Here is a 21,428-nt window from a genome sequence, read left to right on the forward strand (position 1 = left end):
GGAGCGCCTCCCGGATCGTGCCCCAGGGCAGGGTGTTAAATGCGTTGGCGATGTCGAGACTAATCGCCAACGCCACCCCACCCCGGGAGACTGCCCGGCCCGCGAGGGCATGGACGTGGTCGACCGCGTCAAGCGTCGACCGGCCCTCGCGGAAACCGTATTGGCAGTCAGCCAACTGCATACTCCCGTCGGACAGGCCCCCCGAACATAAGAGATCCCTGTGCTATCTAGGTATGGTCCTCATTTTTTATTTCGTGTCCAGATAATAATGCAGATGGCGTAATATTATGGTTTTTATTCATGTTTTCTACATGCATTTATGTTTTAGAATACTTAATTAAATCTGATTTGCCACAAACAAAAACTATACTACACGCCGTGCAAAGAGCTTTTTCACTATCCTTACGTGGCATCAACCAATCTTTAGAAATATTAAAACATAACTAAGAATTTTGAAATACTTTCCTTTTTGATGTCCTCTTTTCTTCTCGATGATTCCTGACGTGGACGGCTGCGGTTCATTATCCATTTTTTTTTACTGTTCCCTAATGTCACACAGTGTTAAAAACGCGGGAAAATTGCTAAGTCCCCTTAAATACACCTCCTCTGGCGGTTCAGATACATGTATGGTAGCAGACGACATATAGCTGTGACGTCAGCTTACGCATGCGCAGAAGGGAATCCCTGGAGGGAGAAATCCCACGAATGTCCATCACTGGTGACGACTTCATTTACATTTTATGATACGAGGAAGCGACCTTTCCGTCTAATCTTTTTTTTTTTAACTGCCCGTATAAAATTCCGCGATGGGCGATAGTCACAGATTTTGCAATTTCGCTTTTGAGACATGCTAAAAATACGTTCAAAAGCAGGACATTTGTCTACGCATAAAGCGTTTGAATTTTGCCAGAACTATCCTGACAAGGATATGTAGGAATTTGGTTTAAAATATAATTCGGTAGAGAAGAAAATTCACTCACTTTGGTTGTAAAACAATTCACTTTATTAACTTCGCTTCCGCGGTTGAATTAGCGATAAGCGTTTAATTCTCTCCGCGATATATCGAATGTAAAGCGAGTTGTCGTTACCGTTTAGGCGATAGGCGCGGGGTCAGAAGTAAACAGCACGTGTGGTACGTTCAACTTTCTGCCACAAGTGATTTATCAATCACCGACGGATACCTTGACCTCGCGTGGCGCCAAGATCGAGGTTTTGTTCCATTGTCCAGCGGACGAGTTAATTGGTCACGTGATTTCCTTAATTTAAAATAAAAGTAATTCGTAAATTTAATTTTAACTTTAAACCTTAACAACATTTTTGTGTCAATTTTCTCAAAAAAAAACGCTTAATGATATTTACTTCCCTTGATTACGAAATGCATAATTATTATATGTTTTTTTCATTATTGTACCTGAAAAACGGGAAAAACTATCTAGTAGTTCACCTACTCTCCGTTGGAGGCACCAATTTACCTCCTACGCACCCTTAGGTATAGGACCATGCTGTTGTGTGTGTGTCTCACTGATTATACCGTATGTGGTAGTAATGACACTGGCGATATCAATTTTATACCATATTGTGGTCTAAAACACCTTAAATAAAGAAAGACAGAAAAAAAGAAAGTGTTGCGCGTCCGTGCGGTTTTATTTTTAAGGACTTAGGGTTTAATTGGCGTTCACGCCGCACGTGACAAGATTATTAGAACTGCGTGCGACTTAACCAGTAATATGTTAATTTAAGATAAAATAAGAAATATAATATTAACTTTATTGTAACAGTTTGAATATAACTAATTTAACACAAACGTTGAATTTCTTTACTTAAAACACAAGCTTTTACAATAGACGTCTATATTGGTTAACGGTCGCTATGCGAGTAAGTATTAACAAATTGTTTTAAATAAAATGCAATCAAAAAAACGAAATACCGTAAATACAAGAAAATCGTAATTGGCGCTAAACTAACTTTAAACAGAACTGGCAAACGCAAAGGCTCATTCACATTCCCATAACGACGGGCAAACGGGTCTCCGCTTTGCCATCTGGGAGTGACATGGGAATTAATTTATCTCTATCAAAAGTAGCGGTACGCAACAAAAGAATGACAATGGCACCGCGAATAGCGGAGGGCGCAAATTCAAATCAGATTTCAATGCGAAATACGGTAACCTGGTAGCCTCATTGAGCTTTATCCTAACTGGAGTGTGAACTGCGAGAGAAACGCCGGTCCGAGAGAGATGCAAGATGAGTGGTTCCGGTGTTACTATCCTATAGCAAATTTATGTGTGGAGGGAGAACAGACTTCTCTTTGTTTGAATTTCTCGCCACTAGGAATTATTTACAGATTAATTATGTACAGATTTGAACTTTATTTCCTTTTTATTTATATATAAAACGATAGAAACATTAATAATAACGACATAATAATGAAATAGTATACATAATTTACATACCATAATTTAGATCATACAAATATATACAATTTGGTATAGAGCTAAATTTGATTATTTGTCACAATTCAATTTATATTGTATTTATCCAATTTTATGCGGAAAAGAATCTGAAAGTAACTCACTCGATAATGCTCAGCGATGCTCGGTTAGGTTATGTTACGGCGTACGTTTGTTCCCCCTCTATAAATAAATTTGCTATAGGATAATACCGGAACCACTCATTTTGCATTTCTCTCGGACCTCCGTCGCCTCTACTGCTTCCTACAGGAGTTCACACTCGAGTTAGGATAGAGCTCAATGCATATGACATATATATATATCGTAATCTGTGCTCACTTGCGCCGCGAGTGGTAGAAATATTCATAACTTAAAGCTCGGGATCAGGATCGCCAGGCTACCATAATTCGCGTTGAAGCCCGATTTAATTCGCGCCCACGAGGTGTGGCGGCGCCAGTGTCGTTAGTACCACATACAACATAATCAGTGAGACACACACACAACAGCATGGTCCTATATATGTGTATTTGTACCTGCTTTAAGGGGAAAGACACGGGTAATGCAGCGAGGTGACATTACCGGCAAAAATGGGCCTAAAAAGGGGATCGGGATTTTTCACTTTTTGGCCTTATATTAGTATATTTTGGGCTAAATGAGGGCTCATTCGAAAGAGGAAGCTTGAATACATCCAGGGCTGGTCATGATTCAACGAGATCTTGTTAATATCTAATAATATGAGTGTCCAAAGTAGAGAAAGAATACGATAAAATACATCTGCAGAATCCAAGTATTTGTGGGTCACTATAAGAGTTTTGTGACTCACGCGATGACCAGTCCCGGATGTATTGAACCTTTCTCTTTCAAATGAGCCCTCATTCAGCCCAAAATATGCTAATGTGACGTTCGCATATCGACCGTCCAAACCACGGACATACTTTTCCCTTGTAATGAGTTGAAGACAGATTTAGTATTTGTATATTCGAACGTCACCCTATATCTTAGACTAAGAAACGTTTAGCAAGTAAGAGAGAACCTAAGCGATAACAGCTACGGGGGCGGAGCGAGCGATCTACTTCTTGCCACATCATATGCCCCTGATACGACCACGGTACGGCCGCGGCTTATTCACTATCGTGAACCGCGGATTCGGTTGCTTTATCGCGACGCACGAGAATACAACGGTTCTCCTAGATGTTAAGTCGCAGCTACAGGTCCCGTACAATTCTCGGTACTCGTTACCACCCACCGGTGGCCAGATCTAATGAGACCCTGCACCTTTTCGACGAATTCAAGCGTAGCGTCAGCTAAGGAACCGTCGGCAGTGGCTATCGTTGGTGTCAGTCACCAAAAACCGATAAGGGGTAGACTAAACACCTAGGAATGATTTCGGGCAAGATGTTATTGCTAACGTTATGGGAAGAAATCAACCACCACCCATGAATTTTTAATAATCACGTGGTATGATTGTTTCCTCCTTCCTCGGGCCAAAGGTCCCGAATTAGGGGTATAAGTACGCCCGCAATTCAGAGGCTCGGGATAGTCCTCAAAAGTTCAGAAATCATTCAAAGTCAAATATCGAGTTTTATTGCGAAGTCAAGGTAGTGAACCTTTTATTCAGAAATTGTAATTGATTGTAATTGCTATAATAAAAGACCGTGCGCGGGTCTTAATAAAACAGTAACGTAATTTAACAAATCCACGAGCTACAATTATTTTTTCCCTTAATCATTCGACGCGTTCGGAGAGGGAAAAGGGAATAAATTATAATTAAACCAACTGTCTTTTCGATTTATCGAGGCGTTGAAGCCGGTCATTCAGAAATCTTAAAGATAGAAACATTGCTCGGCCGTGGGTTTCCTTCCGTCATCGTACTCAGGTTCAAAGTCACTTTCGTGCTTGCTGTAAGGGTTGATCGAGGCGTCGAAGCCGGTTTTCCCAAACAGTAGCCACGGATTTGATTAACGCGGCTTCTTTTCGATCCAAGGCAGAGCAGATATTCCGATCAGGGTCGAGGCGTCGAAGCCGGCTTTGAAAGGAATAGACGCAAAACCAGCGGTCGTAAAAGGTTGCATGGGCTTGATAACGATTAGCGGGACATGAGATTCATCCCCGATTAAAACTTATATAAATTCCAATTTTTCCCTCTCAATAGATGAAAAACACCGAAACAGCGCGGAAGTACCGTTCGGGGAGACGCGAACAAATTCGACGGTTGTTACGCGATTAGGAACTACCGGTTCAATCTGGAAGGTTTCCGTTCGGGCGCATAGTGAAGCCGCGAGTGATTCAAAACGAACTGTTACGAGCATCAGCATTAGCACCAACATCAGCATCAGCACCAGCATCCGCATCAGTACCAGCATCGACACCAGCACCCATACCTTGGAGGCTCGCCCCGTTGACCATTCCCCGAGCACGTGAGGCCGTGTGGACCATCCCACCCAACGACCCGCGGTGGAAAAGTTACATCCAAAACGTGCTCGACCTCATCAAGTAGTAAGTCCGAAAAAGTTAAAATTTCTAATAAATAGTAATCGCGAGGGTAGACTCAATACCCGCAAGTCGTTTAAGAGAGGCGTGGGACAAAAAGCAAGCATCATTTGATCGAATCGGGGGACAGATTTTCAAATTTGAAATCCGGGACGTGACACTAATATGAGGACGAAAAGCGAAAAATCGTAAAGGCATTCCCAAAATTGAGTTCCGCCATTTTATGGATAATAGTAGAGCAAGTCACGTACCAAATTTAGTACAGGAAATCGGTATGAGATGGCACTTACTGAGGATGACTGCTAACGTGAATATCGATACATTGCGACGTTGTCATTCTGGCATAACAGCGTCTATCCTTTCCCCACGCTGCACTGTTGCCATTTTACTGAAGTCGAAATATTCTTACATTTGCCGACGTCGACAGAGCATAGGAACAGACAGCGGAAAAAGAGTAGAAGAAAACATTTACAAGCCTAGTATCATAACCAATTGTCATAACAATATCGTGTTTGGTCTCATTTTAATCAGAAAAACCTCACCAATATGTTAGTGAAATTTGTATTAAAAAAAAAATTAACAATAAAAAAGTTAGTTTGTCGCATTATTGTTTCACAGATTAGTAGGCATTTAAATTTTGTACGATTACCTCGACTCTCACAAGGAATGTTTTTTAGGTATCCGCCTCCAATTGTTTTGATTTTTGGATATGTTTTAAAGGTGCGAAAAATAAAATATACGTATTTTTGTATTTTCGCCTGTTTCATATTTAGGAGGTGAAAAGACCCCCTAAAGTTTCAGCTGCAATAGGTTATCTCCGAAACTATCATAAATAGAAGAAAACTTTTTAAAAAAAAGTTTCATGTTTCCTATCTGCATATCAAATCTGACCCTAAATTTTGTAAAAAAAAATTATTTGTTTATAACATTATTTTAAAAGTAATTACAGTTTATATAATAACTAAGAAGAACATACATTTTTTCTGAATCTATTGATGTATCGTATACCGTGTTTGCCTCTTACATTTTTGTGCATTAATATTATACGTACACCCTCGCTCATACCCAGATAGCACAGGGACGTCTTATGTACGTCCATACGACGTCCTGTACTGGACGTTCGGGACGTTCTATGGACGTCCAGATAACGTCCAAACATCCCCTGAACGTCCTGTGAACATCCTGCGAAAGTCCCTGGAACGTCCCAGTTACATCGCAGGACGTCCCTGGGACGTCCGGCGTGGACATTCTATGTACGTCCCTGGGACGTCCGATGTGGACATTCCTAGAACGTTCTCTGTAAAATTGAGATTTAAAAAAAAATTAAATTTTAATTTTATATATTTTCTTTTATTTGTTGGTAGATTTTAGTTAACTGTATTTATTATTTCTTGTAACTGGATTCCATGAAAAACGACGAACAAATCTTTGAATTTTTATTTACCTCCGGCGGGATTCGAACTCACGATTTTCGAACTACAACCGCAACCTGCTTCCTCACTTACCCATAAACGACTTTGGTAAACTGACTTATATTTTAAGCTTATATAGTGATTCGCATTAATATTCGGATACTTTTTAAAATACAATTCCTTCTTTTGAAATTGGTCTAAATGACTTGAACTTTTTTTTGAAAAGTTAGAAGAATTAATTTACTAGGTAATTCTGAATAGTTCCAAATATTACATACATATCACATCTCATATGTACAAAAAATATTGTATTCCTAATATTGAATAAACATTTTGTTTTATATGTTCAAACATATATTTTGTTGCGAATATTAGATAAATATGTGTTTTATCTACGGAAAAAAATATCCTGTTGCGAATATTAAATAATGATTGTATACCCAGATAGCACAGGAACAGGAACGTCTTATGTACGTCCATGGGACGTCCGGTGCTGGACATTCCCAGAACATTTTCTGTACGTTCATGGGACGTCCGGTGCTGGACATTTCCAGAACGTTTTCTGTACGTTTTCAGTACGTCCATGGGACGTCCGGTGCTATCTGGGATAATAATATTAATTAATTAATATTAATTTACAATTGTAAATAGTGTATTTTATATTCGGAAAAAAATATTCTGTTCTACATATTGAATAAATATTATATTATAAATAATATTAATAAATAATATTAATAAATAATATTAATAAATATTATATTATAAATAATATTAATAAATAATATTTATTTTGTTTAAAAAAAAGTATTTTTTCCTAAATCTAGAAAGTTCAGAGCGGACATCCCTGGGACGTACAAAATTTAGGTCCCATGGACATTCGTAGGACGTTCCGGGCGGACGTCGACGTTTGGACGTAAACTGGACATAAAATGGACGTCCATGGGACGTCCGGTGCTATCTGGGTAAATATGTGGACACGTACTACTTTCAATGAATAATTAATATACATCGTAAATTGTTGATATACAACTTGTATTGCTAAATTCTATATTGGATGTAAATTTACCAACATTTAATAGTATTAAATGTTTTGACTGCCATATTCAATTTTATAGTGGAACTATGGGATCATTTAGATTGATAAGTTCAGAAAGAATATTCAATATATCGAAAACATTTATGGCCAAATATTACAAAATAATGATAACATTATCTAGTTATCTCTAAAGGTTTTTATCATTACTCATGTGATATTAAAAAAAGACTATTAATAAAATATATTCGCTAATACAACATAAACATATCGAAAGATAAATAATACAATTGATATTAATAGATTTGCAACTGTTATTAGATATTTAGTGTCCACATACTTCTGAGCGGGGGTGTATTGTATGCATCGCGCAGATACGCCGCGCCGGGTCGCGATCATGTCAAATATAGACGTACGATCATTATCTTTGTTATAGGTTATAGCTATTGTTTTTCGCAAACAACACACATATACAGTCGGGGACAAAAATAAGTGGACAGTTACTGGAAGTAGGTAAAGATGAAGTTTGATCGAATTAACGTAACTGTTATAAACTTCAGTTTTATTAATTATATATCCTTATAGTATGTACATTATGTAGTGAATAATTGAAGTTCATACTTGCATCTTTATGTAAACATGCTGTAGTTAACGAAACTGATAGCTATTTAGCAGCAGACAAAAATAAGTGGATACTTACTAAAATACGTGACAAATGGAATACATATTGAAATTAATACTTGGTATTGCCACCTTTTGCTGCTATTACTGCTTCCAGACGTCGGGGAATACTTTTTATTAAATTTTCGATATAATCTTTATCAATTTTTTCAAATTCAAACTGTAACCTTTTGAAAATATCGACCTTTTTATTTCGTTGATCCAATGGAACTTTTGCGTCCAGTAAACTCCATAAATTTTCTATAGGATTCAAGTCGGGGCTTTGAGCCGCCATTCAAGCAATTTAATATTGGAATCTTCAAAAAATTTTTTAATTTTCGTAGCAGTATGCTTGCGGTCGTTGTCTTGTTGGAAGACAAATTCGTCATCGCAACCCATCTTTACTACTGCTTCTTCTAAATTTTCATTTAGAATATCAATATATTTGTCTGGATTCATAATTCTATCGATTTCTGCTAATGTACCAACTCCATTCCACGAAAAGCACCCCCACACCATTAATGATCCTCCGCCAAATTTAACTGTAGGTGTAATAAATGCTTTTTTATATGTTTCATTTTTTTTCCTCCAAACTTGATGCTTTTTTTTAATTGCCGCAACTCAAATTTACTTTCGTCGCTCCAAACTATACTTTTCCAGAATGCTAGTGACATATTCAAATATTTTTTTGCAAATGCTAAACGTTTTCTCATATTAATTTGATTGATGTATGACTTGCGTCTAGCCTTGCAACATCTTAATCCAGCTTCGTGAAGGCTTCGTTTTATTGTTTTTGTTGAAACTTTTAATCCCATTATTTCTGCAATACTTCTTGATGCAATTGTTTTCTTGTATGGTGGTGCAGGGTTTGCGTCCACGGCCTCTTAAATTTTTCACCGTATTATGTAGTAGAATTTTTTATAAATTTTTTCTCCTGCACTTTCTAGAGCACTTTTAGATACGTTATACTTTCAAGCTATCACGCGGTAACTTAATTGTGTACAGCAATCTAAAACGATTAAATGGCGAATTTGATTTGAAATTTCTTCCGTTTTTGACATTCTGAAATTTTTTTAGAAATGCTTATACTCGTACGAAGGTTGAGTTAGTACTAATAAGTTTCTGTGGGATCACTGCATGTAAGCGTAATCTCTGCCTAATGTTTGTATACATTTCTTGCCTTATGATAACTTTGTAACAAATGTAAGGAATAGCGGAATACATTGTCCGCCGCCCCATGCCGAGGAGACGCAGACATGGGCCAGGCGCGCGTGGACGACAGAGCGCGACGCTGCGACGCGAGGCCCGATCAAAGACAATGTCGGAGGCCCTTTAAAAAGGCCTTCCTTGACGAGGCTAGGGATAGATTTTCTCAGACCGGAAAGTCACTTCGTTGCCAGCCTTCGATACGAGCAGAGCCCTCCGCAATAAAAGAACATTGTATTTTATACGCGGCGATTTGTATTTGCCTTTATTTAATCGTCTTACACAAAGTGCCCACTTATTTTTGTCTGCTGCTAAATAGCTATCAGTTTCGTTAACTACAGCATGTTTACACAAAGATGCGAGTAAGAACTTCAATTATTCACTACATAATGTACATACTATAAAGATATAAAATTAATAAAACTGAAGTTTATAACAGTTACGTTAATTCGATCAAACTCCATCTTTACCTACTTCCAGTAACTGTCCACTTATTTTTGTCCCCGGCTGTATAATCAGGTACATGTTATACATCAATAGATTCAGAAAAAAAATATGTTCGTTTTGGTTATTCTATCAACTTCGATTACATTTAAAATAATGTTATAAACAAATTCGTTATTATAAAGAAATTATTTTTTTTTACAAATTTTTGGGTCAGATTTTATATGCAGATAGAAAACCATAAAACTTTTTCTTAAAACGATTTCTTCTATCTATGATAGTTTCGATGATAGCCTATTGCAGCTGAAACTTTATATCATTTCCTAAATATGAAAACGGGACAAAATAAAAAGTAGGTATATCTTATTTTTCGGCCCTTTAAAACATATCCAAAAATCAAAACAATCGCAGGCAGACACCTAAAAAACATTCCTTATCAGTCTCTCTTTCTTCTTTATCAAACTGTCTTTTTCTACTTCGTCGACGCTTCGAAACTCTGGACGGATTCGAAGCTGGTCGGACTTGAATATTTGGTTATACGTACTTACAATGTATACTCAGTAGAGGAGAGAAAGAGAGGTCGAAACAAATCGGAGACTATATGTATCTCATTTTCGCTCGCTAAGAGCGAATTATGTTTCTCGCTTCGTTCTGAAACAGCAGAAAGCGCCACCTCGTTTTCATCGGCCAGCCGTGTCTCTATGGCTATTGCCATTTCTATGCAGAAAAATCTGCTGTAATACCGCCCAGCCAAATCGGAGAGGTCGGTATTATAGCAGCTACTCTCTACATAGAAATGGTATTAACATTAGATATGCGGCAGCGGAGGAAAACTAAATGGAACTGCTTTTTATTGCCATACAGTATAGTTTGTTCTCAACAACATATACTGTATACTTCTTCCTTGAGGGATTCTGAATGCTCAGCGTAGTAAGTAGTAGTATTCTCTTTCGCGCTGCGTATTACGTTTGTGTAGTGCGGTTACGCTTCACCATCACGCGTGCATATACGAATAAGAGCTAGGGTGAGGGACCCTCGGCGCCGCTGCGGCGCCACGTAGATTTCCATCGCGCTATCGAAAATTTGGAAAACTTTAACAATTTTTTACGCGACAACGGTTCGTCTCCGGCATGTGGCTCCTGTGAAGCTTTTTACCTACTCGTCGAGTAGAATTTTTTAAAATTAAAAAAGAATTTGACCTCAAATTTCGAGGTCATAATGGATTTTGCGAACGGTTTTTTTTTGCAAACGTCCACCGATCCAGATGTGTACAATAACTCCTGAAAGTGGTGACCAATAATTTTTATACACTATCCACACCCTGATTTCATTTGTAAAAATAAAGAAGTTTAATACAAATTACTTTTTGAGTTGATACTAATTGAATATAAAAACTGATACCTACATATCCTGAAAAATCCAGTATTAATGTTTTTTATTTCCCATAAATATTTTAACAGAAACGTTTAAAAAATATTCGGATAATGTGAAATTTATGTTTAGAAGATGCGTATTGAATATTCGCGCAATGTCGAGTAAATCTTGAAAATTAAGAGATTTAAAAAAAAATTAAATCAAATTTTATATTGTGTTTCATTTATTCATAGATTTTACTTTTATTACTTTATTTCTTGTGATTGGATTTCATTAAAACAAGTTATTTTAATTTTTTTTACCTCGGTCGAAATTTGAATATCAGATGAATATATATTTTATAATCGGGAAAAAATATATTATTGCGAATATCAAATAAATATGTATTTTATATTCGAGAAATAATATTTTGTTGCGAATATCAAATGAATATCTATTTTATATTCGTGAAAAAATATTTTGTTATGAATATTAAATAAATATGTATTTTATATTTGGAAAAAAATATTCCATTCTAAATATTGAATAGATATTCATTTTATACTTAAAAAAAAAATATTTTTTTCTAAATCTAGAATAAATATCATATGTATTGTGACGTGGCAGATTCCCACGTCACAAAGAGGTGAACTCTCCGCGGGGAACGAGACCGACCAAGATCGAGAGCGCCACCAAGGTAACTCAGGGTTATGACTGATTTGCGTATCTGAAGGGCAATAGCGTTGGGCTAACGACGGCAACACCGAGCGATGCGGCTTAGAGGCTACCGATCCCGTCCAACCCGGCGCCGGCTGCACGGACTGGCCAGATGAAGCTCAAATAGACAGGGGCTGGAGGTTATTTGTAACAGCCCCTGGACTCCGCTACGACCTTCAGGGGGCAGGAGGCCGTTTAGGATAGCGAAGTCAGCCGGGTTCTCGAGTGCACTGAGACCCGGCCCGCTCCAGAGTCTTCGAGGGATGGCAGCACTGACACCCCGCCAAAGTCGCCGAGGGACGAGACTGGACGATCGCCGATGACGAGCGCGCCGATAACGCGATTTGAATTTGGCCGTCATAAGGTGCCGCGTGCCGCCGACCATTGAGGTGAGGCTGGGGGGAAGCGCATGAGCCAACGCGTGCAACGAGCTCGCGTAGATCGTCCTATTTCGTCAGTGACACACGTGGTGGACGGTACGGTAAGCGCTTCCTCCTTTACCTCACGCTCATGGATAGGATATCGTGAATTGGTCGGGTTACCTGGTGGCTGCCGAGCATCCTGTCGGGCGAAATAGCGTTGTTACCGGGAAACCGCCTTTGCGTAGGATATCGAGCGAATTAACGAACATCTAGTCGCGAGTCCATTGTAACGCGCACGTGTTTGAATCGCTGCCGGTTAACGTTCTCGTCGAGAAGGTCGAGCCCACCGCGACCGCGTCAAGACTGTCCGAACATCGTTTCCAAAGTCGCCTTTGTGCAAATCGCGACGGAATTTGGGCTATCGTGAACGAAATCCGCACGTGTTTTCGAAACGTAGTTCTCGTGTCGATTACCGGTCGTCCCGGTGACCTTTGACGCTACGACAGCTCGGCAGCGTACACCGAATTCTGTAACATCTTTCGCGTACAATATATTCTATATTATTTTAAACGAGTGCTGTGTTAATCCGCCCCGTCTCGCCGTGAAAACGGCTTTCCCAGACTTCCTTTCCTCGCCGACAATCCACGCCCCTCTCCGCGATCCGGATCGCTAGCCGTGGTAAATTTCGCGACGTTCGGCTTCTCACGCCGGTATCTCCTGATACCTGACGCTCGGGTTTTCCCGTAAAGGCGTGAGAAGTCGGAAAACTCTCACTTTGCACGCTTCCCGAAGCGGATCGCGGTATGTGAACCTGACAGCCAACTGCCAAAAAATTAACTTTTTTTTACGGAAAATGATAGTGTTTCGTTTCAATTTTAGTATTAGGTTGTTACAATTTGTTTTCATTTATCAATTGATGAAACTACAAACGAAATACTATCATTTTCCGTAAAAAAAAGTTAATTTTTTAAGTCAGGTCCCACGTTCACATAGCTTACAAGGAGATATCGCCTAGTGTCCCCCGATTTATTTAATCAAATTTTTTTCATATGTAAAGAAGGGTATGTAGGACAATCTCAGCAAGTGAGAAGGCGCGACTCTTTTTCGTTTTCGAAAAATAAATTTTTAAAAATAGCTAAATTTCGATTGACGAGTGTCAACCGTATAAGAGTCGGAGGTATTATAGAAGCAGCGTGGCACGGTCGATAGAGTGCCATATTGCGAAGGCGATCTTTTGCACTGGAAGCGGTTCGATCCTGGTTAGGAGTCGCTTATTTTTTTGTTTACTTTTTTTCCGTTTGTACCATGTTTTGTTATGGAAACTACCTTTTTATATATTAAGATTATTTTTATACAATATTGTGCAATTTTTATGTTTTTTATCGCATTGAAAAAGAAGTCAGAAAAAAAGAAGAAAGAAAAAGAAAGAATGAAAAGGAAAAAAAGAAAGAAGAAAGAAGTTGTGCAATGTTTGTTTAATATAATTAAATTGTTATTTACAAACTATAATGACGTAAGTTTTTATAAAAGCTTGTAGAAACTCCTTTCACATCCTGACTTCTTTTTCGAAGCGATAAAAACATAAAAATTGCACAAAAATTGTATAAAAATAATCTTAATATATAAAAAAGTAGTTTCCATAACAAAACATGATACAAACGGAAGAAAAAGTAAAAAAAAAAATAAGTGACTCCTACCGGGGTCGAACCGCGTCCAGCGCAATGCTAGAGTTTCGAAGCGACGATGAAAGTAGAAAGAAACAGTTGGATGAATAAGAAAGGGAGACTGAGAATCGCGTTGGCAAATGTAAGGATACGGGATGCTAAGCGCGGTTTTGACTTCAGTGAAATGGCAACAGTGTAGAGAGACGCTGTTGTGAGAACGGCAACATCGCAATTGTATCGAATTCACGTTAGCAGTCGTCCTCAGTAAGCGCCATCTTCTATCGATTGTCTGAACTAAATTTGTGACGTAACTTCCTCTGCATTATCGTCAAAATGGCGGAACTCGTCTTTGGGAATGTTTTCACGATTTTTCGCTTTTTGTTCTTATATTAGCATATTTTGGGTTGAGTGAGGGCTCATTCGAAGCCTCTGGTCATCATTTGAGTCACAAAATCCACTTAGTAACCTAAAAATACTTCTATTCTGCGGATGTATTTTGCTCGACTTTTGTTCAACTTTGGACGCTCATATTATTAAATATCAACACACTCTCGTTTAATCATGACCAGAGCACCCTTCGTTGGACCTTCCTCTTTAGAATGAGCCCTCATTCAGCCCAAAATAAGCTAATATAAGGACGAAAAGCGAAAAATCGCGAACCCCTTTTTCCCGGTAATGTCACCTTGCTGCATTACCCATGTCTATCCCCTTAAAATGAAACTGAATAAAAAGTAAAGGAAGGAAAAAAAAAGGCCCTACTTTATGAAATTAAATTTATTATACATAAATGTAATAAAAATATACAGTACAATATATAATAAAAATATACATACGCTATATTTAAAAAATATATATAATAAAAATACAATGAAATATACAATAAAAATACGGTAAAATGTACAATAAAAATATATAATAAAAAATGCAATAAAACATACAATAAAAAAAATACTTAATACCTTTAGAGCATCTTCTGCTGACTGCTTGGAGTCGACCCCTTTTGACAGCACAATCTGTAATTGTAACGAAAAATTAATAGAAGCACCTTTTAAATGACACATGTTATACTAAATACCTATCATAACTAAAAAAAGGAATGCAATAGAAGATAATATTATTGTAAGGTAATACACTAACCTCTGGATGAACCAGGAAGCACATTATAGGTGCAGGAGTCTCTACTGGTATCAGGATCAATGAAGCCCTTCAGTCCCACGCTGTCCTGAAGTCCCACATTGTCCTGGCATCCAACGGTGAGCACGGGTTGATCTATATTAATCAAATTATATAACATTGTATATACATTAAATGTTGGAGGTCTTCTCATTTACATGTAGTGTATAAATGTTCTGTTTATATATTATTATATCATATGTATATGTGTAGAGATCAAAAACTTACGTTCTTCTTCTTCTTCAATTTCCATTCCAGTTTCCTATGCAGCAGGTGCTAATTGATATCAATAGAATTTATTAAATATTTTCATTAAAAATTTGTTAAATATACTTTAAAAATTATTTACCGTTTTTTATCGTCCATGTCTTTAGTAAAATCGTTGGATTCCATCCAATCGTTCCAATCGTTGAATTATCGATCGCATTCGATCGTGCGGTTAGCTTCGAAATAATTGAAAACGTTCGTATGTTTGTAGTGACACTGGCGCCGCCAAACCTCGGGAGCGCGAATTACCTGGTTTAAACGGATTAGATTTCATTGTCAATTAGCTGTTTATTTGTCAAAAATATTATTTCACAGTTTTATCTTCCATATTAAAAACTTGTATAAAATATATAAATCTTAATTCGTGAGATTGAATCATGTTTATTGACATTTCCATAAGTTGCAATAATGAAACAATCTTATTCGCTAAACAGTCAATTATAGCTGATGACGTATCGTGTTGAAATGATACGAACAAAGAATTAAACAATGATACTCTATAAGATAACCAGTTCCAATTATGTTCATCATGATTATTAGTAAATTTGTATTGTAATGTGTTATAAAATATGTCATAAGAATATATTATAACTATCATTGTTTACATAGTGTAACCTTGTACAGTGCTGTGATAATTTTGTAGAAAAACCGTTTTAAAAATAAAATGGATAACATAATTACTGGATGGAAACGTTACGTGTTGGTACAACCATCTTTAATGTTATTAATATTTGCTCAAGCAATATCAAGTAACTATATTATATTTTGAATTGTATTTTTAGTACTTGTATTAATATAATAATGTTATAAAATACATATTTACATTTTTGAGTTATAACATTAAAGTACATTAGAGAAGATTCTGATACTCTTGGTGTCTAAAATAAGCATTACACAGAAATAGTACACCTATTATATAAAACTATTATCTTGATTTCATTTTAGGTGAACCCGAATAATAATTTATTATTTTATTATTTAGTATTCAAACACTATAAAATGTATTGTGTAAATATTGTAAAAATATTTTAAAAATTTCTTTCACAAAATAAATTATACAATTTACAATTAGTGGCATATTAATTTATTTAATACTTAACTGAAGTTAATTAATATGAAACTGAAATATATGGTTTAATTGTAGGTAATATTTTAACAGATTTAATAATATATCGCGTTTGTAAGATAACGTTAGATATAAATAAGACTGAATGTTTACTATTGCATATAAACAGCAGTTGTGCTACAGCATTGCAAATAGATGCACAAGTTCAACCCGAAGCAAGTTTAGTTTTGATGGTGAAAACATTTATTGAAAATATTTTTCCTGCATTCTTGTCTCTGTTTTTGGGACCATGGAGTGATAAACACGGAAGGAAAGCAATCATAGTATTGGGATATATTGGTTAGTACTATATCATATATATATTTTAATGTAGAAGTAAATCTATTGCTTAGCTAATACAATTACTCCATTCACGTCATGTACCTTTGTATTGTTTAGGAAAGTGTTCTTACTTTATTGTCATTCAATTTTTTATGTCATAGGTCCATCGCTGACATATTTTATTCTATCTTTCATGACATTTTGGGATATCAGTCCATGGTTTTTATTAATTGCATATATCCCAACTGCATGTTTTGGAGGATTCTGTATAATTTTATTGGGTACTATCTGCTATATTTCTGACATAACAAATGAACAAGATAGAGCATGGCAATTAGCTTGGATGGAAGTTTTAATATTTGTTGGTGTTATTGCTGGTATATTGGTTGGTCCTGTTGTTTTCCAAGCATATGGCTATACAATTGTATTTGGTTGTGCCAGTTTGTGTTGCATTCTAGCAGGGTTGTACATTTATTTGTTAGTCCCTGACTCTATTTGCAGTAGAAATTTAGTATGTATTTTGTAATTTCTTACTAGTATACTTTCATTGTTCATATTTATAATATCAATTTACTGTTCTTATTTTATATTAGAATGTAATTAATGTTTTTTATCTTTTGTAGATAACTTTAAATAGCATATTCGATGTACATTTAGTCAAAGAACTTATTAGTACATGTACCAAGAAACGAGATGGGTTTAATAGGTACATAGTTTGGTGCTGCCTAACTGTCATTATTTTATTCGCCATAGTTCTTCAAGGAGAAATGACTATTGGATTTTTATTTGCCAGTGCTAGGCTTGGCTGGGATGTAAATATATATTCTATTTATGTAGCTGTTAATATAACATTCACAACTTTTGGAGTAATATTTGGAGTAAAGATTTTAACAACGTATACAAGTATGGAATACAATTTTCATATATATTACATAGTATGTGTTTGATGAAAAAGGCTTGATGTAACGACATATTTTAGGAATTTCCGAAGAAACGGCTGCTATACTGTCAGTATTATCATCTTTAAGTAGATCTCTAGTTCAAAGTTTAACATGGAAATCTTGGCATATGTATTTATCTGCAGCCGTAGGAGCATTTAGCGGTGTCGCTAGTCCTATGTTGCGTTCTATTATATCTAAGTCAGTGCCTCCAGAAGATACTGGTAAAATCAATTTTGTAACTTTTGATGAAACTATGAAACGAATATTAAATTAAATTAAATACAAACCTTTATTTATATGAAATGTTTGAATAGTTATAGAAAACTAAAGAATGAAAAACAAACAAAAAGTACACCTATTACAACATGTATCGCGATATAACTAACTCTGTTGCGCCTATCTAATATATAACTTAATAATGTTTATAAATTCTTACAGGTAAAATATTTTCTCTATTAGTATGTATTGAAACATTAACTCCACTTGTAGCAGCTTCCTTATATGGATTGATGTATTCACACTTTATGCCACCTGTATACCCTGTGCCAGTCTGGCTGGTATCTGTTGGAATTTACATAATTGTAATACTGGTGCTAATAAATATACGAATTAAAAATAGAAGGTGTAATATTTTAAGGTACACGCCATTGGTACAAGATAGTGAGCTACTCTCATAAACTCATACAGATATCTATCGTATAAAGAAGTACTCACGAGAAAGAAACACTTACGGACGCACAAACTTGTTACTTTAATATTAGTATCCATTAATATATATTTTGTAAATCTTATTTTTACAATATAATAACAATATGAAATAAAATATTGTAACTTTAATCAATCACCTGAAGTAGTTTTTTAAGTACACATTTACATATACTGTGTTTATAAGTTACGACAATTGGAATGTGAATAATTTTAATCAGTGTTTTTCAAACTGTACCTTCTCAATGATCCATCAATGAAGGGAAATTCTTAGCAGACATGATCTCGAACTGTTTTTTAAAAGAATGTATTATACTGATATTTATGTTTCAAATTGTGATTCAATGTGAATAGTTTTAGTTAAAAAGTAAATATGAAAAAGTTATTAAACTTGCATCTCAACAAAAAGATCAAAAAGAAGCACCAATTTTTTGTGCTCTAGTTTAATAAGAATAAAATATAGGAAGCAGTTTTCTTATTGCACGTATGTTTTTTCTTTTTTTGTTTGCGGATCTTGATTTGAAAAACGCTGATTTGAATCAATATATTGTATATAATTTATATTTCATCAAAATAGTCAACATGATCGCCTGATTTATATTTACGGTTTTTAAGAACGCTTAAAAGTCGGTTAACTGTTTGTTCACATGTCAAGACAGATGCTTTTTTAACCATATCGTTGAATTGTATCTTAGTTTCTTGGTTACCCACTTCATCACAAATATGCTGGAACATGTCAGTTTGAACTGGTCCTGGCGAGTAATTCAATACATCGACTTGTGGATTTTCCAAAGCGAACACCTACGTAACAAATTCATCTAACAGTATAACATGAAACTAACTATTAATAAATGATACGTATCAATGCAAGATAGTTACCTTAAAAAACATTTCCCGTGCTGCTTTTCCAGTACAATAATAACCTACTCCTTTTCCTGCCTGTATACCAAACAATGAAGTAATATTTATAATTTTTTTTTCAGTATTTGTTTCCTCATTAAATATTTTCATAACAACTCCATTTAATATAGCTGGACTAAAAACATTTATATCAAAATAATTGCGCCAAGCATTTATGTCAGTCATATCATTTGTAGATTCAGTAACATTTCCTGTTGTACCAGCATTATGTACTATGACCACTCGATCAAACTCTTTTTGCCTCTTATTTTTTATAGATTGCATTATGATACCTAGAAAAAATATAAACATAACAAATAAAAATGTTACACATATATAATCACATGATACTTTGCAAGCGTGTATGAACATGTATTTGTACCTACATAGTATACAACAAATTGATAATTATAGCCATTAATTAATAATCTGATTGCATGGTAATTGTGATCATATTATTAGTCACATTTTGTTTAATAGTAGTATATAAATGTATATATATACTTACTATGTAATTCATCTTTTGTTGCTTTGCCCAGATCAACACTCACAGTGTCAACAGATATACTAGGAGGAATATAAGTAGCAGATTCTTTCAAAGCATTTAAATTTGTTGCCAGTAAGAGAATATGAGAACCTTCCTGTAGGACAGAACCAAAGGATGTTGCAATTTGTCTTCCGATTCCACGACTTGCACCAGTTATTAGCAGAAATACTTTTCCAGATAATGCTTTGATCGACATGTTTCCTCTAAGATATAAGTTATTGCTTTACTCTTTGAATTTACTTATTCATTAATGAGTTTTCTATAATTTCCTTATTATTTTCAGTTTCTGTAACTACTTGAAGAACATCTGCTTTTAAAAGGTGAACTAATTCACTAGCAGTTACTGCCTGAAATAATATATAACATATTTAATACAAAAATATTTCTAGAATAAACATATTATAAATCATTTATGTTTGCATAGTTACTTGTAAATGTGGTGCTAGATGTCTAATTAAAGGATTCAAAGTTAGTTCTGTTTCCTCTTCTATTTCAAGTCTGTGCCCAGAAGTTATCAATCGTGTGATATAATCTTCTTTCACTTCTGCTAAAGATGCTACAAGATCTTTCTTTGATGTCTCTTTTTCAAGATTTCTAAGTCTGGAATCTATAACATATTTATTTATTGACTATGCCATAAGGATAATGCTTACAAATACTTGTATAACTGTCATTATGTAACTTTTTCATTACATTGGTAACAAATTTGATTTGAAAAAATCAAAAAATCGTTCAATTTTTACTTAATAACAAATTGGACTTATAAAAGAGAAACGAAGAATCAATATTATTTCCAAAAATTTGTTTAGTTACGAAATTGAAGGTTAACATAAATAGGTATACTTTATACAGATTTTTAAAAATAAAATTAAATGATAGACTACTTACAAAGTTTCTGTAAATATTCTTCGGAATCAACAAGCTTCGTACATCTCGACTGATATTCTACAAAAGAGTCTTCAAAATGATTGTTGCACTTATTGTCGTTGCAATCTGGTACAACTATTCCACACCATGGATCATTGATGTCTGTCTTCATGTTTGACGTAATTATGACTTTTATTTTCTGATTCACCAAGGTTCGCCTTTCCTTTTCGCATAAGTAGGGCAGCTGTTGCGAGTCCGTGCGGTTTTATTTTAAGAACTTAGGGTTTTTCTGGCGTTCGCGCCGCACGTGACAAAATTATTAGAACTGCGTGCGACTTAGTCAGGATTAAGTTAATTTAAGATAAATTAAGAAATGTAATATGAACTTTATTATAACTGTTTAAATATAACTAATTTAACACAAAAGTTGAATTTCTTTACTTTAAATACAAGCTTTTACAATAGTAAATAATAAACAACTGATATGATATTTGTAATATGGTACGAACATAATAAAGTACTAATTGTTATTTGTGGAATGTAATGATAGTATGCAATGTAAAAAATATTGTATAATAAAAAAGGTAAAACGTTTATGAACATTATTTTTGAATATACGTAATTACATAAGAAAAAGCACACTAACGAAGGAAAGGCACGGATGTTGCAATCGCTTTTGCGACACCCTGCGGGGTCGTAGTACGCATGTAGTACTGCAAAACCATTCTGGCTTTTTTCAGAATGGGTGTTTGTTTTCGATGTACAATAAAAGCATCTAGCAAGGTTCGTTGAATGCATTGGTAGAGTATTAGGTTGTAACGTTGCTTGACCCCGGGTACGTATCCCGATTG

At 35.4% G+C, this 21,428-nt stretch overlaps 4 protein-coding genes across 10 annotated transcripts; 1 reads left to right on the top strand and 3 right to left on the bottom strand.

Annotated features, from left to right (window-relative positions):
• Nucleotides 1-980: 980 nt before the first annotated feature.
• LOC128872136 (uncharacterized) lies at nt 981-15,471 on the bottom strand. 2 transcript variants are annotated; one of them, XM_054114534.1, is made up of 5 exons: nt 15,313-15,451; nt 15,192-15,239; nt 14,928-15,059; nt 14,750-14,803; nt 981-1,256 (listed from the first exon to the last, which is right to left on the bottom strand). In XM_054114534.1, the coding sequence occupies exons 2-5, from the start codon at nt 15,214-15,216 to the stop codon at nt 1,237-1,239; spliced, it is 231 nt and encodes a 76-aa protein (XP_053970509.1). In that variant the 5' UTR covers nt 15,217-15,239; nt 15,313-15,451; the 3' UTR covers nt 981-1,236. The 2 variants fall into 2 exon arrangements, with proteins under 2 accessions (XP_053970509.1, XP_053970507.1); XM_054114532.1 differs by lacking the exon at nt 981-1,256 and adding an exon at nt 4,141-4,934 and having other exon boundaries at nt 15,313-15,471.
• A 234-nt stretch (nt 15,472-15,705) lies between these two features.
• Nucleotides 15,706-18,241, top strand: LOC128872134 (proton-coupled folate transporter-like). Of its 5 annotated transcripts, none has more exons than XM_054114526.1 (6): nt 15,706-15,979; nt 16,390-16,635; nt 16,779-17,128; nt 17,241-17,520; nt 17,597-17,779; nt 17,997-18,241. In XM_054114526.1, the coding sequence occupies exons 1-6, from the start codon at nt 15,895-15,897 to the stop codon at nt 18,233-18,235; spliced, it is 1,383 nt and encodes a 460-aa protein (XP_053970501.1). In that variant the 5' UTR covers nt 15,706-15,894; the 3' UTR covers nt 18,236-18,241. The 5 variants fall into 5 exon arrangements, with proteins under 5 accessions (XP_053970501.1, XP_053970500.1, XP_053970502.1 ...); XM_054114525.1 differs by having other exon boundaries at nt 15,707-15,979; nt 16,375-16,635; XM_054114527.1 differs by having other exon boundaries at nt 15,707-15,933; nt 16,375-16,635.
• On the bottom strand, nt 17,671-19,906 carry LOC128872135 (sepiapterin reductase-like). 2 transcript variants are annotated; one of them, XM_054114531.1, is made up of 5 exons: nt 19,672-19,906; nt 19,143-19,456; nt 18,975-19,064; nt 17,995-18,119; nt 17,671-17,809 (listed from the first exon to the last, which is right to left on the bottom strand). In XM_054114531.1, exons 1-4 carry the CDS (start codon nt 19,904-19,906, stop codon nt 18,081-18,083), a joined length of 678 nt encoding a protein of 225 aa, XP_053970506.1. In that variant the 3' UTR covers nt 17,671-17,809; nt 17,995-18,080. The 2 variants fall into 2 exon arrangements, with proteins under 2 accessions (XP_053970506.1, XP_053970505.1); XM_054114530.1 differs by lacking the exons at nt 17,671-17,809; nt 17,995-18,119 and having other exon boundaries at nt 18,377-19,064.
• Nucleotides 19,907-19,915: 9 nt separating this feature from the next.
• Nucleotides 19,916-21,064, bottom strand: LOC128872137 (uncharacterized). The gene is made up of 3 exons (XM_054114535.1): nt 20,599-21,064; nt 20,139-20,317; nt 19,916-20,057 (listed from the first exon to the last, which is right to left on the bottom strand). Exons 1-3 carry the CDS (start codon nt 20,747-20,749, stop codon nt 19,947-19,949), a joined length of 441 nt encoding a protein of 146 aa, XP_053970510.1. The 5' UTR covers nt 20,750-21,064; the 3' UTR covers nt 19,916-19,946.
• Nucleotides 21,065-21,428: the final 364 nt, after the last annotated feature.

Source organism: Hylaeus volcanicus, chromosome 2 (assembly GCF_026283585.1).
Source record: "Hylaeus volcanicus isolate JK05 chromosome 2, UHH_iyHylVolc1.0_haploid, whole genome shotgun sequence".
In the NCBI taxonomy this organism is placed as follows: Eukaryota; Metazoa; Arthropoda; class Insecta; order Hymenoptera; family Colletidae; genus Hylaeus; species Hylaeus volcanicus.

What these genes read in the sequence shown, in the direction of transcription:
- LOC128872134 (XM_054114525.1), top strand. Translation starts at nt 15,895, where the DNA reads ATGGATAACATAATTACTGGATGGAAACGTTACGTGTTGGTACAACCA. An exon ending in CTATTTGCAGTAGAAATTTA is followed by an intron (nt 17,129 to 17,240) that starts GTATGTATTTTG and finishes TATCTTTTGTAG; the next exon opens with ATAACTTTAAATAGCATATT. An exon ending in GATTTTAACAACGTATACAA is followed by an intron (nt 17,521 to 17,596) that starts GTATGGAATACA and finishes GACATATTTTAG; the next exon opens with GAATTTCCGAAGAAACGGCT.
- LOC128872135 (XM_054114530.1), bottom strand. Translation starts at nt 19,906, where the DNA reads ATGTCGATCAAAGCATTATCTGGAAAAGTATTTCTGCTAATAACTGGT. An exon ending in AACAAAAGATGAATTACATA is followed by an intron (nt 19,457 to 19,671) that starts GTAAGTATATAT and finishes TATTTTTTCTAG; the next exon opens with GTATCATAATGCAATCTATA. An exon ending in CACGGGAAATGTTTTTTAAG is followed by an intron (nt 19,065 to 19,142) that starts GTAACTATCTTG and finishes TTTGTTACGTAG; the next exon opens with GTGTTCGCTTTGGAAAATCC.
- LOC128872136 (XM_054114532.1), bottom strand. Translation starts at nt 15,216, where the DNA reads ATGGAAATTGAAGAAGAAGAAGAAC. An exon ending in AATTGAAGAAGAAGAAGAAC is followed by an intron (nt 15,060 to 15,191) that starts GTAAGTTTTTGA and finishes TGATTAATATAG; the next exon opens with ATCAACCCGTGCTCACCGTT. An exon ending in GCTTCCTGGTTCATCCAGAG is followed by an intron (nt 14,804 to 14,927) that starts GTTAGTGTATTA and finishes TTACAATTACAG; the next exon opens with ATTGTGCTGTCAAAAGGGGT.
- LOC128872137 (XM_054114535.1), bottom strand. Translation starts at nt 20,749, where the DNA reads ATGAAGACAGACATCAATGATCCATGGTGTGGAATAGTTGTACCAGAT. An exon ending in AGAATATTTACAGAAACTTT is followed by an intron (nt 20,318 to 20,598) that starts GTAAGTAGTCTA and finishes AATATGTTATAG; the next exon opens with ATTCCAGACTTAGAAATCTT. An exon ending in ATCTAGCACCACATTTACAA is followed by an intron (nt 20,058 to 20,138) that starts GTAACTATGCAA and finishes ATATTATTTCAG; the next exon opens with GCAGTAACTGCTAGTGAATT.